General features: G+C 47.6%; 1 protein-coding gene across 5 annotated transcripts; it reads right to left on the reverse strand.

The window, feature by feature from the left end:
• Positions 1-810: 810 nt before the first annotated feature.
• On the reverse strand, positions 811-7,446 carry RBM23 (RNA binding motif protein 23; the record flags this gene model as incomplete). 5 transcript variants are annotated; one of them, XM_079698889.1, is made up of 13 exons in its annotated part: positions 811-1,856; positions 1,942-2,026; positions 2,116-2,220; positions 2,308-2,503; positions 4,022-4,087; positions 4,615-4,752; positions 4,838-4,990; positions 5,087-5,204; positions 5,359-5,412; positions 5,618-5,785; positions 5,914-5,961; positions 6,465-6,586; positions 6,802-6,820. In XM_079698889.1, 13 exons carry the CDS (start codon positions 6,817-6,819, stop codon positions 1,853-1,855), a joined length of 1,275 nt encoding a protein of 424 aa, XP_079555015.1. In that variant the 3' UTR covers positions 811-1,852. The 5 variants fall into 5 exon arrangements, with proteins under 5 accessions (XP_079555015.1, XP_079555017.1, XP_079555014.1 ...); XM_079698891.1 differs by lacking the exon at positions 6,802-6,820 and adding an exon at positions 7,381-7,446 and having other exon boundaries at positions 811-2,026; XM_079698888.1 differs by having other exon boundaries at positions 811-2,026.
• Between the last annotated feature and the right edge of the window lie 4,523 nt (positions 7,447-11,969).

An 11,969-nucleotide genomic window follows, 5' to 3' on the forward strand; every position in this document is an offset into this window, starting at 1 on the left:
ACTAAAAAACCATCACTCTGCTTAGAAGCCTTAACTGACAAGTTAAAACCTAGCAGCAATTACCCTAATTTTTAGCTTGACAATAAACTCTCAACATTCTGTTGCACAGAGACCAGTAAAGAATGGAGGAAGCCCACAGAGCCCTGTCCCTGAACTTCAGGCCTTCTCCTTTTGGTTGGTCCCTAGTTGGGAGCCAGGCTCTGGGCTAGCCCCTTGTTCTAAGCCTTACGAAGAAGGCAGAGGAAGCTGTGCCCTCACCTTTGTAAGGGCCATGCCTGGAATACTCAGCTCCCTGGAAATTCATCGATCGGACTCAGGCCTGTGTTATCAGAGCCATACGGAATGTAGAGTTGGGGGGACTGAAAGGACGAACAATTGCAGATTAAGGCCTGGGGAGCCCTGATGTATAATGCCCAAACCCCTTTGGACACTGGACTGGATGTCTACTACAAAAAGGTCCAAAGGCGGGTACAGAGATCAACAAGGTAAGAATGGTGAGCTTAGAAGGCTTCTCTGGTACTTAGTCTCCTCAGGATCACAAAACACCCTTAGAGCAAGGTGCAGAATGTGCTACCGTTACACTGCCATCTGGTGGAAAGACAAGATCTGTCCCCAGGCAGAGAGAGGGAGCCCAGAGGTCTGTCCACTAGGCAGGGAGGTTTGGAGATAATCAAGATAATGACAGGAGACCACGGGGCATAAAGACCATGGGATTATAAAGCAGATACAGATGGCGTGTGTGCCTTTTGTCTGTTTTTCTTTCTAAAGATCAGATTTTTTAAAAATTAAAATAAAGGAAAGAAAACTCAATGGCATTAAAAATGTTTTATATCCCTAGAACCATTCGTGGTTTTGGCTCAGGAGAAGTTAACGTCAGACAGACACACCACTGGACCGAGACCACACATGGGCAGCCGCCGCCACAACCGTGGGACCTGCCTTTTGTACAAAGTTTATATATATATATTTATACTTATGTACACAGACACAAGGGTATAAAATACAGTGAGAAGGACTCATGTGTGCCCAGCTGGGCTTCAGCCCACAGTCTCCAGAGGCACATGGAAATGGAGAGAAGCAGCCTCATGGAAGTGGAGAGAAGCAGCCTCCCCTCCACCCTCCCACCCTGGGCCCAAGGAAGGACAACTACACAAAGGAAGATAGAAGATACCAGAAAGGTACCCCATCTTTCACTGAACTCCCGAATGTCCCTAAGACATCCAAAATGGCTGGCAGGAGAGATCATTCTCACACCTCCCAGCAAGATGTTGAGCCCACAGTAGCAGTTCTGGCCCCAGGCTAAGGTTTAAGGCAGGCTTCCCAATGCACATGTCTGTGCTATCTTCCAGGGCCCTTGTAGCAGCAAGCCAGCACTTTCAAGGTTCACTCCCTCAAACTCCAAAGTCCTCACAGACCAGAGGTCTTAAAGGTTTTCCGTGACAGATGGTACGGTAAAGGTACAGGCAGGCAAAGAGCGGTTAGTTCCTTCAGTTAATGCTCTATGGCCTTTCCAATGGGGGAGGAATCAAGGAATCAGTAAGAGGTGGTTGGAAAGGGCAAGGAAGATCATCCCAGGAGACGATAAACACAGAGAAACAGATGTTCAATTCAAGTGCAGATTCTATTCTCTTCAACTGGCAGCTTTGCTCACTAGAGTCCATTCCCACTGTGGCTGCGGTGGGCAGGAGCTCTTCTTGGTGTCCTAGGGGGTCCCAGTTCCCCCATCGTCAATGTTCACACCCTCAGGATGGTTTGGTCCACAGAATGGAGAGAAGGGGCCATGGAAGGGTAGACGTGGAGAAGGGAGTGGCAGGACCTAGGGGCACAGGGAGGCAGTGGACTGCGCCACTAATTACCTGTGGCATGGAGAAGACGTAAACGGGAAGCCGGAGGAAAGAAAGTAACTGTGAACACCGAAATGAGCTGGGCCTTGAGACTCACATGGTTTGGCGGGTAAAGAGGCTGGAAAGCTGGAAGCACTGGGAGGCGATTGCCTGGGAGGCGAGGTTCAGGGCCGGACTCAGAGCTGGAACAAAGAGAGACAAGTGAGTTAGCACAGAGCATTCCTGCCTTCCAGGCCCGACTCTTCTCTCCCTTTCCCAAGTCCAAGCCTACCAGTCAAAGCCGCTGGATTCAGGGCCCCCAAAGGAACTGCTCCATTCAGTTGCAAGGCAGCAGCTTGGGCAGCAGCAGCGGTGGTCGGCAGCTGGAGTCCAGAGCCTCAGAGGAAAAGACGAGGTGGGGTTAAGTCCTAACCCTTGATGTAAAATTCAGCGCCATGTTCTTCACTCTGCAGAGAAGCCCTACCTTCTGCCAATTTGGCCATGAGCTGCAAACGTCCACCCGCTGATCCCAGATCCAGCTCCTGGTCTCCATCAGGAAAAGTGATGTCTGTGCCACCATCCAGTCGCTCGGTCACATGGCCAACCCTCATAGGCCGACCAGCAAGCTCAAAGCCATTCAACTGTTCCAGGGCCCGGCGGGCACACTCGGAGTCAGAGAACTACAAGAAACCCAGGCCATATCAGGTACCTCCTGGCTACAGACATGCTCTCAAAGCCCCACTAATACTCTCTCATCCTACTGTCCCATGAAAATTGCATGCTCACTGTGGCTCAAACTTTTCTTTCCCAGGGAATGTGACTTAAGATCCCCATGCCCCCAAATGGTTCTCTAAAAAAGACCTTTTCCAGCTGACTCAAGGGCAATCGCTTTTCAATCTTCCAGCTCCACTGAGAACCTAACAGTGCATCACCTGTAGGGAGCCCAGCCTGACAGGCTGTTTCACAAATGGGCATATCAAATGGAAGTAAGACAGGCCGAGATGCAAGGCTCCTGAGCTTTAATTTCAGTCCTCAGGACTAGTAAGTTTCAGTCCTTAGTCAAGAACCAGGAACGTGGAACTCCAGAGCCCAGCCTCAGGGAGGCGCGTACCCTGGTACTGAGAGCGAGACTGCACCCCCACTCCCACCCCGCCCCAGTGTTGCTGACTTTGGCCCAGAGAAGGCCTCTACTCTCTCGTCCCTTCCAGCAGCAGCACTAGCAGCAGCCTGGCATAAAGAGGGTTCCCAGTCTGCTGTTTATGTGTCAAGGGTGTTGACCTAAAAGGCAGCAACACAAGGGCAAAAAGGCCCCACAGAAGCCTTTCTGCATTTGAGTCACACAGCGAGCTAGAAACGGTACTTGCCACCATGAACACCACAGCTGGCTTTATTTACTCTGGTATTACCTGTCCTAGGGCCTGGCACGTGGTACTGACAGTTCCTAGGCAGGTGGTGTAGGTGGCTTGCTTTTACCAGATACTTCTGAGATGAGCAATTCCCACGGTAGAACACAACCTACCTCCCCTCTGCCCTGCAGGCAACTGGGGGGGTGTATGCTGCCTAGATTGAGCCCAGAAAATATCAGCTTCTATCAGACTTTGTGGCTGGCAACCAGTCCTAGCCTGGAGTCACATGGGGCTGGAAGAACCAGTTATGGGAATTGGAAACAATTTTGTTGGAGTGTCAGGAAAAGGTGAGACTTGCCCACTATTAGGTGGCCTTACTGTTTTCCCTATAGTGGTATTTAAATATAAGGATATTTCTCAATGGGGAAACTGCTTCAAACTGGGTAGGACCAGAGAGAAGTATATACCTTCTTATTCCCACCCCATCATGAAAAGATACCAATTCTATAAAGCACATCTATAAAGGCCTGTACCTAACCTCCCTCATGCCCCCAACCTCTTAGCTGCAGCCTGGAATCGTTACTATTACCCAGAGAGCAAGTTGTAGCACCAGGGAAGCTGGTTGACCTCCTGGACACCCCATACCAGTGCCACTGACAGAGTGTGGGAGCAAAGCCATGATCTCAAGCAATGCACTCATCTCAAGGGGCAGAAGGCTAGTCCAAGCTTCAGGCACCAGGGTTTATGGGTCATTTAGACAATTCCTATGGGAGGAGGATGAAGCTAAGCTGCAAAATCAGACAAGTGGACAAACCTAAACTAAAATTAAAAAGTTGAAGACTAGAGACTCACCGTAATAAAACCATAACCTTTAGAGCGGCCTGTATCTGAGTCCTTCATCAGGACAATATTATCAATCTGCAGAATACAGAAAAATAATCAATAATCTTTTGGCTAAGCCACACCTTTTACCTTTCCTACCCAGACTGTTCTTTTTTTGGCCATGCGCAGCATGTGGCACGTGGGATCTTAGTTTCCCAACCAGGGATCGAACCTGCGCCCCCTGAAGTGGAAGCATGGAGTCTTAACCACTGGACCGCCAGGGAAGTCCCCTACCCAGATTGTTCTAAATACCTCTAACTTTCTAACCAACCCATTACATCTCTCCAAATCATTTTAAAAATGAGACAAAGCCCATCTCTTTCCCAAACACTTTTTCTGACTCATCTTACTTCATCTGGACCCCATTATTTGATTTCATGGTGCCTAATTTGTCTCCTGAGCAGTATGAATACAGAGATGGAGCCCAACTTCTCCAGCATGGACCCACATGGCCATCATTAAACACGCAGTGGGTTAATCATGGTCAGACAAAACGAGGAGGTACACTCGCCCTCCCCACTTTTTCCGATTCCCTTCAGAGGTTTCCTTCACTTTCTACTCACTTTGCCAAAGGGCTCAAAGATGCCCCGGAGCATGTCCTCGGTAATATTGAAGTGCAGGGAGCCCACGTAGAGGCGCATTGGTCCACCACTGCCCTTCTGCAGGTTGTTGGCCATGGCTGCCAGTCGGTTTTTCTCAGCCTGCGGAAGAAGGAAATGATGGGTCATGCCCCACACCTACCACCATCATCTCCATCTTTTCATGTCCATTTCTCAGGCTGCTCACCTGTGAGGCCTGTACAATGATAGGCACTCCCAGCAGCCGCTGTCCGGTCAGCCCAATGGCCAGCGGCACAGACTGGATCTCACAGAATTCCACATAGGCAATGCCCTTAGAACGACGTGAGTTCCGATCTGAGATGATACGTACATCTCGAACCTATCCAGGGCAAAAAGGAAATCCTGAGTTGGGCATAAAGGGGGATGGATAGAAGACAGGCTTCTCAGGGACAACTAAGAGGGGGAAGAGGGTTACCTTGCCAATAGCGGAGAAAAAGTCCTCCAGGTCTCGAGGCCGAATGCGGGCAGCTAATTGCATACAGAACACCGTGCGGGCATCCCGCTCCTCAGGACTCAGGTTATCAACTGGCTCCCTAAAGAGTGAGCAAAATCATCAAGACCCTCCCTCCCAGTACTTGGTCATCATTCTTCAGCTACCCTCAAATACTACACATTCCTGTGGTTTGGCTCAAACCACTTTTTATTCGTAACTCACAATCCCTAAAAGAGTGCTCACTGTCAACTCACCTGACTGGGCTCTTCTCCCGGAAATGAGGACTCTTACTGTGTCCATACCTACGCCTACGGAACAGAGAACAACCAAACTGAAAACCGTGTCACCCACCTTTATCCACACTGGCTCAGTGCTGGGTCTTCCACCGTGAGAAAACCAGATTACAGCACCTCATCGCACATGCGAATTCTGAGTATCACCCCTCCAGTAACTGGGTCTCCTGCCTATCCCAAAACACGACACAAAGGTGATCTTATAAGCAAAAGGTGATACCCAGTGGCAAGCGGTGGACTCCTGTAGCGCACACGATCCTCACGACGTCGGTCTCGACTTCGTGACTCACTACTATGTCGACGATCCCAGCTACGGCTGCGGTGACGACGCTGCCGATCTCGACTCCGGCTCCGACTGCTTCTCCGCCTATGACGGTCTCGACTACGACTGTGGACGGCAATGACTATTAAGCTCCTTAAAGAACAAACCAACCTTTCTGGCCTTTAATGTATAGTTTTCCATCGTATCTTTCCATTTATAATTCTCAAAACCCAAGCGGCCCTAGAATGACTGACCTGCGTTTTCTATCCCTGCTTTTACTATGGCTCCGACTCTTCTTCTTCCTGTGAAAGACAGCATAAACTCTTACTACTGAGGTTTCGTCACCTCTCCCAAGGATAAGAAATGACACTAAAGCAAGGGTGAAACAGAAAGCAGTGAAAGACCAAAGCCTAGAAGACAATACGGCAGAAGTTCACAGCAATGGCATGACATCAGTTTACACAGAGCCCTGAATGCTGTCAGGCATCTGAAATGGCCATTTTCCCCCACAAAACCAAGCAAAAGCTCATGTTTCCAAATTAGAGATCCTCTTGCTATTTTACTTAAGTGAAATACTACATTGACGCTAGGACTGATCCACAAGTCTATCCACAAATCTACACTGGCAAGCGAAGACTAGAAGATCATTAACCCAGGTCACCATCATTCCCATGACCCAGTGGAGCCATTACTAAAAGTCAGAAGTCTTACCAGCAACCACCTCCCTGTTCTGGCTGTTTCTATAACGGACACAGTTGCTTCCCTTCCTCAAGCTGCCAACCCATTTTCCTCAGGCCACACTCACCTGCTTGCCTCCCCACTGGCGCTGCTCCTCCTGGTGCCACTGCCACTGCTGCCGGTATGGCTGGTGCTGTTGGTGGTGTTACTAGGGCTCTCCTTTTCAACCTCGTTAGTTTGCTGCTCATCCTGAGAGGTTCGCCAGGAAAATGACACAAGGTACCAGGTGGCAGACACACAGATTCCATCGGGCAAAGAAAGAAGTGGACAAGGAAGAAAGCTCATGAAATCAAAGCTCTCAATCATCTACACAGTTTCTAAGCACCTGGACCTCCTAACAAAAAGAATAAGAGAAGAAGGAAGGAAACTACCCAAAAAGAAGAAACGAGATTTTGAAGTCAAACCTTTAGCTGCACCAACATCTGTTCCACTAACATCCATTTCCCTGGAGAGTGAGAAATGAGAGTTATGTCTGAGATACACTGACCTTCTACTGTGTCACTGAGAGCTGTGAGCAAAGCACTGGTTCCTAACGCAACTTCATGTCCCCCCCACCCCCAGTTTTTGGGGACCTTTCTGTAAGCATGGCCCTTGAGTATCGGCCTCCAGCAGAGCTTACTGAAAGATTATGCCTTGAGCTTCCCTGGTGGCGCAGTGGTTGAGAGTCCGCCTGCCGATGCAGGGGACACGGGTTCGTGCCCCGGTCTGGGAGGACCCCACATGCCACGGAGCGGCTGGGCCCGTGAGCCGTGGCCACTGGGCCTGCGCGTCCAGAGCCGTGCTCCGCAACAGGAGAGGCCACAACAGTGAGGGGCCCGCGTACCGCAAAAAAAAAGAGAAAAAAAAAAAGAGTATGCCTTTTATGAAAGCCACTGCACATAATAAACGAACAGAGAAAGAAGATTCACAAAACGTTGAAACTGATGATCCACAACTGCTTTTCCTTACCAGCCCAATTCCAAGAGTGAGATGGGGAATCTTACCTCCTCTTTTTTATAGGGAGCCTCCAGCATGGCCTCAATCACTATATCAAAGTCATCAGATGCCATTGTAGCAGATCTGAGGAGAGGACATCAATACATAAGAACCTCATTTATATCTTTCCTCCTCTTCCAGCACCCCATATTCCCTCCCCCTCCAAGAAACAGACTTCAGATATACAGTTCTGTTTCTTGAACTCCAAAGGTACCTTACCCGCTGTTGCTTACCCTAAGTTTATTTTTGCACCTTACAGATCTGAACTAGTTCTGCTTTGTGGCTTAGAAAGGGTCAGGGGTCTAGAAGAAAACTGAGTATCTAGGTAGAGACAAAATACAATATAGACCCTGTCCTGTGAAGAGAAAATGTTGGTACTCAAAATTACTATTTACTTTACAACAGACACTTGGCCTCCATCCTACTGTTCAAAATTCTGAATAAATAATTGGTTTAAACTTAAATCGGCACATATTTCCAATAAAAAGGTAAGAACGCATGACTAAAAATTAGGAGCAAGAGAAAGTAATACCAGAATAATGCAGATTTGTCCTAAGCTTTTCCCCACACCACCGCCCAACACAAATAACGAGGGGATTCATCATTAAGCATTTTCTGTACAATACCAACCAGAGTTTGGGTAACTCAGAAAGACCATGATTAAGACAGGCTTAACCAGTCCCACTTTGAAGCCTTTCTGTCTAGGAAGGTACAGTAGGACTTCTCGCCTACCCCAAGCTTTCACATCTAACAATGGTCTTTCCCAAGTCTGTCCACCACAGGTCTATCAAATAAAAAAACCCAGAAGACACCAAACAAAATCAGTAGAATAAATTATTCAGAAATTACTGGTCTGAAATTATCAATATACATAACATGGATGAATCTCAAAATAATTATGCTGAGTGGAAGGAACAGGTTAAAAAAAGCATACATACTGTATGATTTCATTTACATAAAATTCTAGAAAATGCAAACTAACCTGTAGTGACAGAAAGCAGACCAGTGGTTACCTAGGGATAAGAATAGGTGGGAAGGGGCCAGGATGAAAGGATTATAAAAGGGCATTTTGGAATTTGGGGGGTGATGGTTTCACGGGTGTTAACACATATCAAAACACATCAAACTGTACACTTTAAAGTGTACAGTTTTATTTTATGTCAATTATATCTTAATAAAGCTGAAAAAAAACCTAATCTAAATACTTTCTATACAAGGAGGTTAATCATAATTAGACTTTCCATATCCTCAAGAGCTTTGTCCTCTTTAAAGTAGCTAATGCATCATCCAATCATGCTGTCTTGGTTGCCCTCAGAGTCCATAGCCTATTTTGATGATTTAATAAGAATAATCATTATATCAATATCTATCATTTATAGTATCTAATATTGCTAGGCACTATGCTAAACATGTCACAGAGATAAGATTCTGGGAAAGAGCCAACCAATAAAACTTACTTGGAGACAAATTTAAGGCTTAAAATGGAAACCAAACCAAAATCAAATAGGTGTGTCTAAAAACCAGTGAACTCAATCTCTTATACCAACATCTTACATTTATTTAACAATCAATGGTAACATATGCTACAAGCAAATATTGGATCTAATGCACAGATGAGGGACTTCCCTGGTGGTCCAGTGGGTAAGACTCCGTGCTCCCAATGCAGGGGGCCCGGGTTTGATCCCTGGTCAGGGAACTAGATCCCACATGCATGCTGCAAGTAAAAAGTCCATATGCTGCAACTAAAGACCCCACGTGCCTGAACTAAGACCCGGCACAGCAGATAGGAAGGGAGGGAGGGAGGGAGGGAGGGAGGGAGGGAGGGAGAAAGATTTAAAAAATGCACAGATGAAAAAACTGAGGTTCTGTGAACTGCCCAAAGTCACAAAGCTCAAATGGAGGAGCTGACCCTTGATCATAAGTCTTCCGACTCTTAAGTCTAATATTCTAACAGGTTACTGCTCTCTCATGTGGTTTATAACTTAAACCCTAAAGGAAATATAAAAAAGAAAAGTACACAGCTTACCAAGATGTCTATTTTTAAATATATACTGACCTGAAGAATTAATGTTCTGATAGGTATATCAAAAGAATCAGTCCCATTAGTCACACCTATTGTGTGGCTTACAGATATTCAGCGTGTTACAGTATATGCTACAAAATATTAGAAACCAGGCTGATTTTAATATATGCTATCTGATTTTAATATATGCCAGCATATATCTTAACATATGCTACTGTGGGAAAAAATGGTTCTAAAAGTAAGTTTTTGATCTACAAGCTCTGTTCCTTTCATTCATTTTGGCTGCCAAATCTATACAAATTTTCTAAGTGTCATAACGCTTCTCTTTTTTACAGTCTGCCTTTAACTCTCCAAATGAAATGCTTCAAGAACTGCTCTTTGTTGAGTGCTAGTACAGCATAGGGATAACTTAATACCAAAAAAAACTTTCATGTAAGTTGACAAATGAACCCCTTCCTATGGAATAAAGTTTTCAGACTTCAGAAACAAATGAGTGAATCTATTTAAGCACAGACATATACAACACCTGCACACTTTGAAACTTGCAATCTTGCTGGGTTTAGTCTTTCTAGATGTCCTAAAAACAGAATGTCCCAAACACTATGTGCTTTCACGTTGGGAGTTTTCAAACTCTTTGAGTCCTAACTTATGGGTCAAAGTCCACTCAATCCCATACGTTAAAATATTATAGTGCTTTCTTCCAACCCTGCTTCAAAAACTACGTTAGAGGCCCATAATCACAGCACTACGTGGACCTTGTCGTAGCACAGACAAGACCCAAGCCAGCACCTAGGCCCCACTGCCACGGGAGCAAAGGAGAGTGAAGAACCACTGTCAGCCCCGATCAGGCAGAATTCACCAAACGCTGGAGTCCCAGGGGTGATGGTAGCGCCATCTCCTGGGTCCGGTAACTGAGCTGGGCACAAACATCTCCAAACTGAAGACAGCTTAATTAAGAACAAAAACAATGAGAAAGATAAAAACATTCCCCATGTTGCGAAACAAGCCAAGGCCACGCTTCAAAAAATGGTCCTACAAGTTACCGACGGGCAGCATCTCTGCGAGGGCCAGTGTCCCGATTCTAAACCCTCGTATGTGGCCCCACTATGCTCCTCTACCGCCGCAGGATGTGTGGGCACAGTGGCCAACATACTGAACATGAGTCTTTGAGAGGCTGAAGATTGAGGAAGAAACCTCAATTCCCTCCTCTCTCTCTGAGTGGTGGCACTAGGGGCTGAAAACGGATCCCACATGTCCTCTCAGACCGTGGTGGGTCGATGCTCCCTCCACAGTGTGGGACACCCTAAATGTCAGGGCTGCGGGGACCTGGAAAGAGATCAGTCATTGGGACCCTTGAAACAGCATCTTCATCGCTAAAGGATGTAGCCACGAGGGTGCCGATGGACTACAGTTAGGTAGCGAACACTTCCAGATCAAAGTAAACAAAAAATTTTTTTAATTTTAAAAGTTTGCCCCATTCTGCTCTTCACGCCATTTTCTGCCTGTGACGTCAGGGGGAGGCGCCGTGCGGCAACGTCACGCATAGGTGACGTTTCGGGGGGGACCCGGTTTCAGGGTTTCTTACCAGTTCCGGGTCCCCGCAGGGGGGGGTCCCGGTTCCCTTCGTTCCTTTGGGTGTGTCGGGGGACGCGAAGCGAGGCACGGCTCCCTTTCAGAGACTCAGCAGTAAGAGCCCCACTACAACCGGAGCTGCTCCCTTTCCCGCAAAATGGCGGCAGCTCCGCTGTCTTCCAGAACCTTCTCCAATCTGCGCAGGCGCCGAAACATTCAGGTAGCGGAATTAATCTCACGGGTCTCGCGGCAACACTCCAAAGTACAGATTTTCATTGGCTAAAATTTGAGCATGGGTGGAGCCAAGCTCAAAGGTCTCTTAGCAACCAGCAAGTTCCCATTGATTGGCTAATCTTTCCGAGACTCAGGGAAAGCTGAAGCGTCCTTAGGTAGCCGCCTATCGCTCTCTCATTGGTTAAATGACTTGCGGAAGGCGGGGCAACCGGGCAGAGCACCGGAGAAAAGGACCCTCCGGCTCGCTGCCGGCTCTCACGTAGACTAGGCTAACACCGCGCAGGAGCCTATTGACGTCCTTGGCCGTCCCCACTCAGATTTGCCGAGGAGCTTACGTCAGGCTTCTCTGGGACAGCTTTCTGGAGAGCAACTGCATTTGCTTCCCGTGGGGAGGGATGCTGGGCTGCCCATCCCCCTTCTGCCATACAACCCTCCCAACCGCTGCCTCGTTTCCTCGGCGCTTGGGTCTCACGAGACTGTCACAAATTTGTCTTCTTCCGCATTCTGCCTGGTCCTACAGCTCACATACCTTCAGTTCAAATCAGTGCCCCACACACCTCCCACCGCAAGGGTAAACTTGAGGCAGTTTCTCAGGTGACTCTGGGTACAGCAGTACTCAGCCCTCTAACCAGAGATGATGTCCACCCTCACGTTGCAACGTCTTCCAGAACCCCCCGAGCCTTCAGCTGCCTAATACAGCTGCCAAAAAGATGGCTGGTTATAACATGGAGAGGGCCATGGAGTCACAGGAACCGTGTTGAGTCCTGA

Source organism: Hyperoodon ampullatus, assembly GCF_949752795.1.
Source record: "Hyperoodon ampullatus genome assembly, chromosome: 3".
In the NCBI taxonomy this organism is placed as follows: Eukaryota; Metazoa; Chordata; class Mammalia; order Artiodactyla; family Ziphiidae; genus Hyperoodon; species Hyperoodon ampullatus.